General features: G+C 34.6%; 1 protein-coding gene and 1 long non-coding RNA gene across 10 annotated transcripts in view; one reads left to right on the top strand and one right to left on the bottom strand.

The window, feature by feature from the left end:
- The window catches only part of RALGAPA1 (Ral GTPase activating protein catalytic subunit alpha 1), a 259,411-nt gene that overhangs the window by 2,958 nt on the left and 242,465 nt on the right, over positions 1-13,988 (bottom strand). For 4 of the 6 annotated variants that reach the window (XM_077769215.1, XM_077769211.1, XM_077769212.1 and 1 more), the window contains 2 exons: positions 7,311-7,435; positions 6,687-6,717 (listed from right to left, as the gene is read on the bottom strand). In XM_077769215.1, coding sequence (XP_077625341.1) covers positions 6,710-6,717; positions 7,311-7,435 — 133 coding nt within the window. In that variant the 3' untranslated portion in view covers positions 6,687-6,709. Of the gene's footprint in view, positions 1-351; positions 355-6,686; positions 6,718-7,310; positions 7,436-13,988 lie in introns of all 6 variants that reach the window. The other 2 variants (XM_077769216.1, XM_077769217.1) reach the window with 1 other exon arrangement.
- LOC144235644 (uncharacterized) overlaps positions 1-13,988 on the top strand; it is a 158,147-nt gene that overhangs the window by 127,461 nt on the left and 16,698 nt on the right. For all 4 annotated transcript variants that reach the window (XR_013336277.1, XR_013336278.1, XR_013336280.1 and 1 more), the window contains exon 2: positions 13,573-13,721. This is a non-coding gene — a long non-coding RNA (uncharacterized LOC144235644). The remainder of the gene's footprint in view (positions 1-13,572; positions 13,722-13,988) is intronic.

The following is a 13,988-nucleotide window of genomic DNA, read 5'->3' as shown; positions in this document are numbered from 1 at the left end:
CATGCTTTTCTGGTAATGCATATTATTCCCGGCCAATCATGAGAGGCCTTCCCATGGCTGTTTACCTTGAGATGGCCAATGTTTTCTAGCGGAGGTTTTGGGAGGAAGAGAACTATCACTGCATTTCTTTCTTTGTTGTGAATGAAGAAATGGAGTAGCGAGCAGAAGTGAGAAAGCAAAAGAGAAGACAGATAACAGATATGAGAGACACAGTGCAGAATTTTACAGGTGTTAACTGAGGAGCAGAGAAGAGAGTAATCAAGTATTTATTATGAAATCGGGCATGCAATGCATTAGACTGATGATGTTTAATAATGGACAATGCTTTGTAAATTCAAATGTTATACTTACCAACTAACAAGTTCAAATAGGAAAAAAAGAAAAGAAAAAAAGTCTATGAGAGATTCTATAAACATCTACCTTTTAAAGTGTTCACTGTACTGGTGGCAGGTTATCCTAATCGCTAGGTCACAAAAATCTCTAGAGCTGTACTGTCCAAAGAGGTAGGCATAGCCACATTAAAATCAATTAAAAATTAACAAGTAAAAATAAACATGTGGGTCCTTGGTGTACTAGCCACATTTCAAGTGCTGAGCAACCACATCTGATTAGTGGCAGCCATAATGGACCATGCAGATATAGGACATTTCCATCATTATAGAAAGTTTTACTGGAGAATACTGCTTTAGCGTATGCCAAAATCAAAGGGTTATTTTCCTCAAAAACAGCAATTTCTCCATGTCTCCCTTAATGCCTGCAGTGTGACATCCCCCTTCAATAAACTGAGAGTCAAATCATGCTTTTTAGGTGGACAGCTTATCAGTATCTCTTCAATTCTGGCAAATGATATTTGTGGTATATACTCATCATACTCAACTCTGTAAATAATTTACAGTAGATCTCAATTTTAGATTTAAAGAATACAGTGATACCTAGCCTTCATTTAACACCCTATTCTGCCTAAGTACTGATTTCTATCACCTGAGTCATAAAGAATGCTGCTTTATTTAATCATTTCTATTATTCATATATCCTCAAGTAAAAAGTATCTATGGGGTCCTAGGTACTGTATCTCTAATATTCTTAGAGCACTCATGTACGCTATCTTTGTCTTGATGGTATAATTGATGTATATATTGTGCACTGATTACAATGAATATGACTTTGGGGGCTATACAGATTATAAAAGGGAACTCAATGGATTGTTATTTATCATGGCTTTGTTTGTACTGCTTGCTGACAGGTATGACTGTTTAAAACTGTTAAAGTTATAAAAAATACTGTGACTTTGAAAGCAGTTCCAGTGAATACAAACTAAGAGGTACTGTGATGTGTTAGGAAGAATATGGGCAAGGGTAAGACAGGCCCAGGTTAAATGCCAAGTCTAGCATGTTACTAGCTTTTGGATCTTTGGTAAACTGACCTAAGAGTTTTCTTTTTTGTAAAATGGAGACAATAGTAGTTATTTTGCAAAGTTGTGAGGGACGAATGACTATATGCAAATATCCTGGCACACAGCGGGAATAAAATAAGTGTAGCTATATAATAAAGCTACAAAACAGACGAGAGTAACATCTAACAGACTTTGAATCAGAGCAGATGAGGATTAGAAGCGAAAGAGATTAGAAATATTTTTAAAGAAAATTACCTCTTACAAAATAGAACCATTGAAATGTGGAGAATACAACATACTGTTTAGTTTTGAGAAAATTAAAAAATTTATCCACTCTTATGCTGATAGTCCCACAAAATACAACCTTATTAAAGTTTCTAGATTACCCTAATAATCTTACTGCTTAAATATTGTTAAAGGAGTTGATTAGTGATTAAGATTAGCATATATGCACTACCACTAGATGTCATGAAGGAAATAGCACATTATTTAATTTTTTAAAGTAATCTCAATGCCCAACATGGGGCTTGAACTCACAACCCTGATATCAAAAGAGTCACATGCCCTACCGAATGAGCCAGCCAGGCACCCCTAAAATTAAATAGTACAGAAATACAGGCAAATAAAGTGGTTTAATTTTGAAGATAAAAAAAACTGCCATTACTGCAGACTTAGAACATTGTCAGTCTAAAGCTTGTCATATTTTATCTCCTTACAAATGGAGAAACTGGGTTTAAGAGATTAATTTACTTGAGTTTATGTGGATAATAAATAACAGAACTAGGATTTAAATCCAGATCAGTCTAATTCCAAAGCCCATACTTCTTCCATGGCAACCTTAATCTATTTAAAAAAAAAAAAAAAGATATTTCAATGGGTGGAAAAGTAGAATCTTTAAAATAAGAATCGTTAGCGATACCGAATTTGTAAATATGACAGGTTTTAGGGCAATTTCTCTCTCTCAACAGCAAGAAGGGCCTGAAAATATTTAGATTAAATGGGTAATTATAATAGCTAAGATCACGGACTATGAAGTCAGACTCTGGCTTTACCAAGTATCAGGTGACTCTGGCCCCTGCCCACCCAGGCCCCCAGAACTGCCGTGAAGATTAAATGAGAGAATGCATGTGTAGTGCTTAGCACAGAGCCTGGCACGCAGCAATTGTTCAATTATTCTTTTATTATTTTCACTACAAAAATTATACATCTGAATGAATATTCTGTGTGGAAACTGAATGCAGTAATTATTGTCACAAAAAGTTAATGGACTTTAAGACTGATATTATTTGCCTCTTGGTCAACAACATGTAAGCCAAAGTTTTAAGTTCAAAATACTGAGAACATGATACATTTGGCTGCTTATAATTTCAAGTTAGCCTAGTGATTGATAAGTCAGGATGATTAGGAATCTGTTTTAAAGACATAACAAATATATAGCTTATGTTCTGTGTTGAAGGACACCGATTTTCCTCTTGGCACTTACAAATAATACCTAGGATATATATAAAGTAACTATCTTCTGAGGAGCTCCAGTGTGTTCTTTCAGATCATTTCAAAGCCTGAAAAGGGGAGCAAAGTTTAAAACAACTTTTAAAGAGAGAGATCTGACCATAGTATTGTCCTATCTACATGTGGCAATGCAGCTTTTGTGAATTAAGAGCAAACCTGAAGTTAGAATGAAGATTAGAGGTTACTCTAGGTCTTCATCATCACTTTATCTATCTCTTATTTTGGTGGCACAGAACTATTTGAATCTTATTACTAATTTTCACATTTATTTAAATAGGAACCTATATGTAACCCAAAGGAACTTAAAAGTAATTCAACAAAGTGGTATGTATATTAGATATACATTTATGTGTGTATGTCTATACATGCATAGTAGAGACAAACACCAATCAACCTTCTGATATTTAGAGTACTAAAACCTCTAACTTAATTTGTAGAAAAACAGTAAGTCCAAAGCGAGGTATCTACTCAATTAAAGTAACAAAGTGTTAGATCTAATTGTAGATATACTACACAATAAGCATTCAAAAATATTTATGGCTGATGACAGTAAATAAAGACATTCATAGTGGAAAAATTATGGGTGTATTTTTAATGTTGACATTAAGAAAGACAATTTAAGGGGCGCCTGGGTGGCTCAGTCGGTTAAGCGTCCGACTTCGGCTCAGGTCATGATCTCACGGTTCGTGGGTTCGAGCCCCGTGTCGGGCTCTTGCTGACAGCCAGCTCAGAGCCTGGAGCCTGTTTCGGATTCTGTGTCTCCCTCTCTCTCTGACCCTCCCCTGCTCATTCCGTCTCTCTCTCAGAAGTAAATAAAACAATAAAAAAATTAAAAAAAAGACAATTTAATTAATATTTACTGTGTCCTTTCAGCAAAAATAGGATCCTATTTCTTGTTGCTGGCATCCTAGAATTTCTTTTATTACAGAAAAAAAAAAACAAAAAACAAAACAAACAAACAAAAAAAACGACCTGAGAAGACAATATGATGTTAGGGAAAAATATCTAGATTTTGGACCACCAATGTAACCTGGCCAAGAAAAGAAGTAGTTTCATTTTAAAATTCATTTTAAACTTTAGAGTCAGAGCAGAGATATTCATGAACATGAAAAAAAGTTGAAAAAGGAGGTCACTGTAAAACTTTTGATATTTTCCACACACATGCCTGACAAAGATAAAGGGATTTTTTTCCTGTAATTTTTTTTTTAAAATAAAGGACAAGAAAAATCTAATAATGGTTTAATGTAGTTATGGGAGATCAACAAAGTGTGACATCACAATATCTCCTTCAATGACCTTAGGGATAAAAATAATTTCCCTTAAGTATCAGTCTACTGTCACAGAGTCCATTTTGAGAAAATACAGTTATGAAATTTATGGATCAACTATGACACACCAAAAATGTTTTTCATACTTATTTAAACAATACTAAAAATTGTATCTTTTGGATTTCAAGTCAAACAGTTGATAGATTAGTGTTAACTAGAAAGCAGGTTTTAGATAATCTTGAACCAAGTAAACTTAAAAAATAGTGTTTTTCCAAATTATTCCATTGAACAGAATTATAGGCTTGGTTAGAAAGAAGAGATTATATTCTTTACATTATTGTCATACTGGCACTTCTTTAAAACCTGATTTCAAATGATTGTATTTGTTATCAATTAGCATTATTTTATATACATAGGTTATGCACAGAATATCTAAATGTGATTCTCAATTACAATCATGAATGCATTTATTCAGTGTGACAACTAAATTTCATCATTATGCTTAAAAGTAAAAATGAATCTAAAAAACTTCACACTATTATGTAAAGGTCAGGTCCCTATTGCTATTATGTGGTTATTTCATTTCTTTTTTCTCCCACTTTGACTTACAACTTTAAAGGGAGTTCTAAGTGTAGGGGGTGGTTTATGATAGAAAATGAAAATTTGGGTTGACTGGAAGAAAAAGATAATCATCATTCTTCAGATATCATATGGTTTTGCTACTACAGAAAGAGCAAATATTCCAATTTTATACTATTTGTGTTGAATGGAGAACAACTCTGCTAAAAATTTTTATCTTTCCTAAGTATTAAAAAGTCTGCAGAAAAAAATATAAGAATGTATTCAGTAATACGGGAACAAGTCATTACAGATAAAAACATCCTTTTAAGAAGTAGAGTGCATGCTTTTATAATGGCTCCTGAGGGCAAAAACAACTTTAAAAAATTAACTGAAAATATTTTGTAGCATAGTAGATATTTTGTAGCATGGTATTAAGTTTATGTTAAAATACACATCTTCATTACTATTGAGATACCTAAGTTAAAAAAATTTTTTTAATGTTTATTTTTGAGAGAGAGAGAGAGAGCATGAGTAGGGGAGGAGCAGAGATAGATGGAGACAGAATCTGAAGCCGGCTCCAGGCTCTGAGCTGTCAGCACAGAGCCCAACAGGGGGTTCAAACACATGAACTGTGAGATCATCTAAGCTGGAGTCAGATGCTTAACTGACTGGGCCATCCAGGCTCCCTGCTAAGTTTTAATAAAGTAGTAAAATACATTAAAAAATGAAGCCAACAGAACTTTGACTTGGTTACTATGTCTCAGAAAGTGAGAATAGTGCTTCCCATATTATGTAACTGGCCAAATGGATTATATGAGGTAAGAGGAAGAATATGAAGGATTCCAGTTGGTAAATAACTACAACATGAAAACTGATGGCTTTTATAAATTTAAGGGGTAAAGTTAGTCTGAATATGGTCCTATTAATATTTTTCAGTCGTGAAATTTATGATTCAACTATGTGATACATAAAATGTTATTTGTATCTACCTTATTAATAATGTAATCTGGTATTTTTCAGATACTATTACTAAAATAATGAAATTTCCAGTTGTATTTAACTGATGTTTATTTTGTTCATTAATTTACCTCTAATATCTTTCTTTTATCATCATTCTGCATGCCAACTGAGTAACTGTAGATTGTGTCGATCCACTGAACTGAATCTTAAGGCTTTTAATCTCTTTCTCTTTCAAAAGATTCAACCTAACCTATATAATAGTCTTCTTTGCTAGGTGTTTTATATTAATTGTGAAAAGGCTGTAAGGTTTTTGGTAAGATTATTTTTATAAAGGCAAATTAAATGATGACAGGAATGTAAACTTTAATTTTATCAACTAAATCTTGATTGAGATTTGGTCTTTTTTTTCCTCAAGTAAATTAGGCCAGAAAAGGACTACTATGCCTTTTAAACTTATTTAATATAAAGAACACTTATAAAGAGAATTTGAAGGTTTCTTAGGATGAACTTCAAGTATAGTGTATTCTTTTTTCCTGTTCCCTTTGAACACCATTCAAATAGTCATCTTTGTATTCCAAGTGCCTAGTACAGTGCAAAGCACACCACAGAAAAACTATCTGATGAATTAAGATATCCAGTAACAATGCAAAACATTACAAGATACAAAGACACACCATTTCATCAGCTCAGTAGTACTATTTTTTCATGCTGAGAAACAAAAAAAGTCAATACAACAAGGTTTAACTAATTTCAACCAAGGATTGGTTCTATTATTAGTTATTTTTATCCCAGAACCAATGTTAGTGTTTCATGCAGACCTGGGTTAGTAAGTATAATTCTGGAAGAAATTTAGTGACAATTTCTGAAATGTTTAGTATGAATGAGGGCAGTGTTAAGTTTGCTTATTGTCTGAGTTACAAGCTTAGCGCTTGCTAATTTTTAAAAAAGGAAATGGGGGAAGAACAAAGGGTGTTTTGGTTGACACTTTGTCTTACCTTCAGATAAACAGAACTGATATTTAATGATCTAAAGAGGGAAAATAAAATAAATGAAACAATCATAAGGAGTGCAAAGTATTACAGAATAGGAAGGCCATGAGTCATTTATTTTCTTAATGATTTTTTTCAAAATTAGTTAATTGTGAAAATGCAGTACCCTCTTATAGTCTTTAAATATTATAAAATAATTTACTGTACTGAGTACTTCTAAATCTAAACTAATTATTTTACTTTATTTGTAAAATCAGAAATAAGTCAATATTCCTGGCCATAAAATTTGATCCCCTAAAGTTGAGAGTGTGTGTGCTCAACTTGTATTTCTTTTGCAGATACTTCAGTAACGATCCCATGAAACACAACAGTCACCGTCCAGTAGCTCAGATAAAATGTGGTGCATGTACTTTTATGAAGATTGTTGACTTTTAATGGAACTGCACTTAGGTTAAAAAAAAAAAAGTATACATTAAATTTATAGGCCAAATTCAAATATTAAATAATGAAAGCATGTTTCAATGATGAAACTTATTTAAGTTTTGTATTATTTTAAGAGTTGAGAACAAAAGGGTATTGCATTTCAAGTTCCAGTAATGACAAGTAACTAAAACTTGCTTTTAATCTTACCGGCATCAGATGGTAAATGATGATAGGGAGCTGGAGAAAAAACCTGTGCTGCAAAATCTTCAAATGTCGTTGGTTCTAAGTGATGCTGGACAATTGTTTGCAGGTATCGTGCTCTCTCCTCATAGCTGATTTCCTTCAGTTAAGGATGTACTTAAATGCAGCTTACATTGGAAAAGAACAGATCTTCTCAAAAGGACTGCTATGATTGCTAAGCCATTACTTCTTAATATAATTATTCACTATTCTTGCATATTATTTAAAAGTATGGCTTTTTAAAGAGTAAAAAAAATACAGTTTTTAACATGAGTTTACTCTTCAGGATCCCATATAAATTGCAGCTTAACCGGGAGACATTTATTAGAAAAGAATTATAATACTACTAAACTGCCGGAAGAAAGTAAGGTAACCATTTACTTGAGAAAGGAGCCAACTGCTCTCAGGTCAGCCTAGGCTCATTTTATCTTGTTAAATCAGCTTCAATCTGCAGATTTACTCTGAAAAGCCACACAATAAATATTAGAATGCTGCTTAAAATACTGTCTAAAATTCTCTACTTTTCATTTGTAAAGACTTATTGTGAGAAATTCCTGCATATCTTCTTTTTCTAAAATCCCTGTATTTTCCCAACAATTGTTCTCATTTTGAAAGGAGGACTACTGTTGCTGTAATCCTCGAATAACTTCATGCAGTTAAGATAAATACATCGTTGAATCTGTATGTCAGGAAAAAATATCTAGTCAATTATAACACTGAAACAAGCAGGAATATTTGCAAAGAGTCCACAGGACTCCTGAGTACTGTCTAACAAAGCATCTACAGGGCACTGACACTGACAGAAAAATACTGTACTTCCCTTTCACCACATTTTCTTCTCTGATATTATTGACAAGCAACCAGTACCTTGAAGTGTTGTTGCTTTTGAACAACCCACTCCAGGCTTCCTGTTTCAGCAGGCCTGATTGTGCTGTTAGCACAGAGAGGGCGAGAAAGAGAGAGAATATTTCCGTTGTTCACGAAAGCAACTATGGAAATGGCTGTCAAAATGTAGAGCAGCAGGCAGCAACATACAATTATCAGGAAAAACTCACATGCTGACTTCGTGTCATATAGTTCCTGAACTGAGAAATCAGTTAACCTTTCTTCTACAACTTTTAAAAGTTTTCCCACTGTACTCCGTGTGCTACGTTGATAGGCTTTATATAAGAAATTTATAGAAGTATGAAGGCTAATAAAAATTTGCCTATTAGTTTATTTCTTCACTTTTTTCTAAAACCCATTTTAATAGTTCTTCTTCAAAAATCTTTATTCTTTTTAAAAACTGCTATTCAATTACTGTAGTTCCAGAGTTCTAGAAATTGTAGACCAAGTCTACACCAAGACCGAGAAAAAAATTTGTACGGAATATAATTTAAAGTGGTAATTCAATTGGAGATAACACGGCCAGTTACATTTATAAAAGGTTATTCTAAATGAAGAGGAAAAAGGGGCACGTGGGTGGCTTAGTCGGTTAAGCGTCCGACTTTCATTTAGGTCATGATCTCGCGGTTCGTGGGTTCGAGCCCCGCGTCGGGCTCTGTGCTGACTGCCAGCTCAGAGCCTGGAGCCTGTTTCAGAGTCTGTGCCTCCCTCTCTCTCTGACCCTCCCCTGCTCACGCTGTCTCTCTCTCTCTCTCTCTCTCCTAGAAATAAATAAAAACATAAAAAAAAAAATAAAAAAATAAATGAAGAGGAAAAAAGCTAAGAGTTAAAAGTAAGTCTCTTTATTCAGTAGGTACTTAGACTTTGATGTCTTTTGCCCTCCAAATGGCTTGAGTACTTTCTTCTCCTGTTACAATTTATTTTGTGCATTAAATATTGAAATAATCTGAATTCCAGTTTCTTGCAATCCATTATTTTCAGTTCTGTACACTGGGACTGAACTTTGAAAAGATTTCTTCTCAAAGGGTAGCAACAGAGGCAGATGCTATATTAAATGATCAGTGGAACGGATTTGATGGAAGAATCATGTAGATATTTCTGAGTGTTAACTGAGAAAAGTTAATATAGCACACTTTTAAAAGGAGATATATGGTTATAAGTGGAAGAGGATGAAACTGATGGTTCAATCTAAATAATACCACATATCTCACAACTTGTTGGAAAGTACTTTTTTTCATTGGGGGAGATTCACAGCTGCCGAATTTTCTGCAGTTAATAGAGTCCTTTGATTCACAGCAGTGCCCCTTGTACAAAAAATACTGGCCTTTGTGTATTACCAGAAACTAATTTTCTATTTGGCTGAAAAGGGAAAAATGGGGTTATTGCTTCTCCCTCCTACAGAGCTTTTCATTATGCCTGATGCACTCAACTTCTAAGCTCTTCTGAGAAAAAAAATAACTGAAGAGGCAAGAGGTAGAAAAATGAGCTTGTTAGCACATTAGAAGTGAAGTATCTTGGTGGGCCCTAGAAATTCCCAGTGGTGTGTTAACTTATCACTCTATGCATGCTGGCACTGATAGTCTCCCAATTGATCACTCTCTTTTCGCACCAAAGGTGCTGCCAGGAAGCAAAGGCTGAAGGCCCACAGGAGAACAGGCTGCTATCAAAACAAGCTGTTTTTAAAAGTCTGCTTGAATGGGTAAAATGCTTCATGAAAAGTAGGGTGGAGACACCTACCTGCTTTTAAAATGCTCTACTTTCAGAGGGCCTATAAATGAAATATTTTACTTTATCTTCTTATATTTAGAGTTTACACAAAAATTAGGCAGAAAGAAGGCAAATGTTAGTATTTCTAAAGCAAGGAGAATATTTTCAATGTAGTAAAATTTATTAAAGCAAGAAATGAATATCTATGTAAAATACATTTGCAGTATAATTCAATTTCACTCTACAAAACTCTGAAGAAACCCAAATATAAAGCTATACAAACTAAAGTTCTCCAGCTATAATATATTCATTTTGTGTAAAAGCACATGATGTATTTATTTAATTACAAAAAAATCTTCATTAAGTAAAATAATGCTTTCTAAAACGATTTTTAAAAATTCAAGTCTAGGTGGCAGAGTGAGTGAAAACAATCATTAATGGTGAATGTAAATGAAAAACTGTGGCACGTATCACATATTAAGCAGGCTAATATCTGAAGTTTCCTTTTGGAGGGGTTTTCTTCAGAAAACACTGTTAGCTTAGTAAATAATTATAGTCTATGGTAACTCACCATTTTTTTTTGTAACTCACTTTCTAAAAGCTAAATATTCTTCATAATGTTCTAAGTTTGATGTAGCCAGAAAAACAACATCAAAACAAACTAACCTAATCAACAGTACTTACATTTTCCCCCCTTTCAGAAAATATATATTAAGGAGATATAAGGAACTCTAATTACTTAAACCACAGTTCTGAATCCATAAATAGGGTGTTTTGTGATTGAGATGATGATAAAGTTAAACACAGTGCTGTTAGCATCTGCAGTGGTAACCATAATCCAAAGCGGTTAATTCCTATATCTCCTCATAATAGATTAGACACTTATTCCTTAAAAGGCAACTCTCTAGGGAAGAGTTATTAGTACCTATAAATTGGGCAACATACACAAACTTGATGGCTAGCAAAAACAGGATAGCTCAAGCTATATTCCTATTGTGAGTGTATGTTGCCACTGGCATTGAAATTAAAAAACTGAAATGGGTGAGATGATAAAAAGGGAATGGTAAACAAATTCAAAACAAAATTTAAAGTACAAGTCTAAGTTGAATTAGGTTTTTGTTGTAAATTTAAAACAACTCAAGCCAAAACTAGCTAATAAAAAGCCATTTGAGGAGGGAGACTTTTAGCTGGTAGGAATCTTTAATACAGAACTAGCCAATCAAAAGAAATAACACACAGGTGCTGCAATCACAGCAATATAATTATCCACTAATCCCTCCTTCCTTCTACTTTCTGCAAAAGCAGAAAAGGGTGGAATATTACTATTCTAAAAATAATAAAGGGAACTAAACATTTTCTGTAGTATAAATACTTTAAACCTAATCTGTGCTTCATTAACATTATTATTCCTTTTAAGTAACTACTTTTGATCTTAAACTTACATATGAAATTATTTACGGCTCTGTGTCACTGTGTCAAGACCAGCTGTCAAGAACTAGGGTTCACTTTCAGCCCGGTCCTGGAAAGAGACACATGAATTCTCTGTGCTGCAGTTTATATGTTAAATGGGGATACCACCACCGGCTCCTATTTATGTAATAGGGATGTTGAAGATAAAGGATATAAATATAGGGTAACCCAAAAGTCCCCCTACATCTGTGGTGAAAATAGTTTTTCTGGCTTTTGGCTCAAGTCTTTGTAAATAGCAGGTGCTGTCTCCCTGAGGGCAATTTTCAATGTCTGTTTACAAAATATGCCTGTATTTATGCACAAGGACTCTGGTGATATTTCTTATTTGTGGTATGTACTGAGGATCTTTTGACCTGTTTTGATGAGAGGAAATGGATTTCTCATGAGAAAAAGAATATGATGAAAAGCTAATGCAGGAGGATAACTAATACATTTTTCAATTTTACTAATGTATAGGGATGATATATAAAAGGTAGATTTTTTAAAAAGTTTATTTATTTTGAGAGATAGGGAACACAGGGCAGAGAGAGAGGAGGAAAGAGAAAATCCCAAGCAGGCTTTTGCACATCAGCACAGAACCTGACATGGGGCTCGAACTCCTGAACGGTGAGATCCTGACCTGAGCTGAAATCAAGAGTCAGACACTTAACTGACTGAGCTACCCAGGTGCTCCAGTAGATTTGGTTTTAAAGAAGCAACAACCCTTCATTCTTTACAGTTTTCTTAATACTCTAATATAATTCTGAACTGGTTTTAGTCTTAGAAAAGGCAAAACTTTCAGGGTGCGTGGGTGGCTCAGTTGGCTAAGCATCAGACTCTTGATTTTGGCTCAAATCATGATCCTAGGGTTATGGGATGAGGCCCCGTGTCTGACTCCGCACTGAGCGTGGAGTCTGCCTGAGATTGTCTTCCTCTCTCTCTGCCCTTCTCCCCCACTGGCTCGCTCTAAACAAACAAACAAACAAATGCAAAACTTTCAGTTTTGTGATCACTAATTCCATGGCATGGCCAGTAAGTTTTATAAACATTTAGTTCAACTGTAATTTATGACTAGCCAAAAAAAAAATAGAAGTGTGTATGTATACATACATATGTATGTATGTGAACATATGTATGAGACCTATCACCACTAAACAAATTTCCTCTTAAGTTCAGATTTAAGGTTTTCTTTCCTAAACAAGATAAAAATATTGGCTCCTTTTTTAATTTTTTATAGTTTAATGTTGAGAGAGAGAGGCATAGTGCGAGCTGGGGAGGGGCAGAGAGAGAGGGAGACACAGAATCTGAAACAGGCTCCAGGCTGTGAGTGGTCAGCACAGAAACTGACGTGGGGCTTTAACTCACAAACTGCCAGATCATGACCTGAGCTGAAGTCAGACACTTAACCGACTGAGCCACCCAGGCGCCCCAATATTGGCTCCTTTTTAAGTGAAGGCAAAGTACACAATATTTTTATCTGTACTCAGTGACATAGCCTCCGGGATTTAAGTCTCATTCTTAAATTCTTAATTTAGTAAGCACTTGCATGCCTGCATATATTTGTGACTTCTTTGCTGTTTTAGCACGTAGGAATTTTATCTCCCTTTTCTGTATAGAAGATCCCAAGAACAGTAACTGTAGAAAGAGGGAGAAGAATTCTGCCTATTAAAAAAAAAAACAAAAACAAAAAAACAACTGGAGAGTACTGCTTATAACATTCACCACAATATTCAAGATGGTTGGTAGACTGAAATTTGCTATGGAAGTTTTCACATCAGAAGACTCGACAAATGCCACAAATCTGGGCCTCTTCCTGCTCTTGGGGCCAGTTATTAAACACCAAGTATGACCTTTTTTTGGTAGGCTTCATTCCCAACACAGGGCTTGAACTCACAACCCTGAGATCAAGTTCCTGAGTTGAGATTAAGAGCTGGATGCCTGATGGACTGAGCCACCCAGGTGCCCCCCAAGTATGCCTTTGTCTTTGTGCTTGTTCTCCTAATAAACTAGCGGGGAGACTAATGTCATGGGGGCAAAGGCCATGTCTTTTTTATCTTTATACATCCAGCACCGAACACAAGACCCACAAGTACTCAATGTTTATAAATTATAGAAGGAATGAAAAAAGCTTTCATAGTCGATTAGAAGATTGTTATATAAACAACCCCTTTCTTGAATCCCAATTTAGATCTCCAGAAGCAAAACCTTTTGGGGCCAATATTGTTGGGACTTTCCTAAGACTGGATTTAGAGACAGAGTTTGAATCCTCCTTCTGAGAAAGTTTGGTTGACCCGACCCCACCCTTGATCTTGCTGACCTTCTCTGGAAGAAGAAAAAGTGAGTAAAACACAATGTATATATTCATAAGGTATAGCATTAAGAAAAAAGAAAACTAGTAACTTTTCAAAAACATCGTAATTGCTGAAGAAGAAATTCTATAAATCTTGAAAGTAATTACAACTCATTTCAATTTAGCACTGAAATGTTTTACTCCACTGGTTGTGACAATTTTTTAAATTTAAAGAAATCTTTGGGGTGCCTCAATCGGTAAAGCCTCCAACTCTTGGTTTTGGCTCAGGTCCTGATCTCATGGTTCGTGAGTTT

Source organism: Crocuta crocuta, unplaced genomic scaffold, assembly GCF_008692635.1.
Source record: "Crocuta crocuta isolate KB4526 unplaced genomic scaffold, BGI_CrCroc_1.0 scaffold65, whole genome shotgun sequence".
Taxonomy (NCBI): Eukaryota; Metazoa; Chordata; class Mammalia; order Carnivora; family Hyaenidae; genus Crocuta; species Crocuta crocuta.
This window is presented reverse-complemented; position numbering and strand designations above follow the sequence as displayed.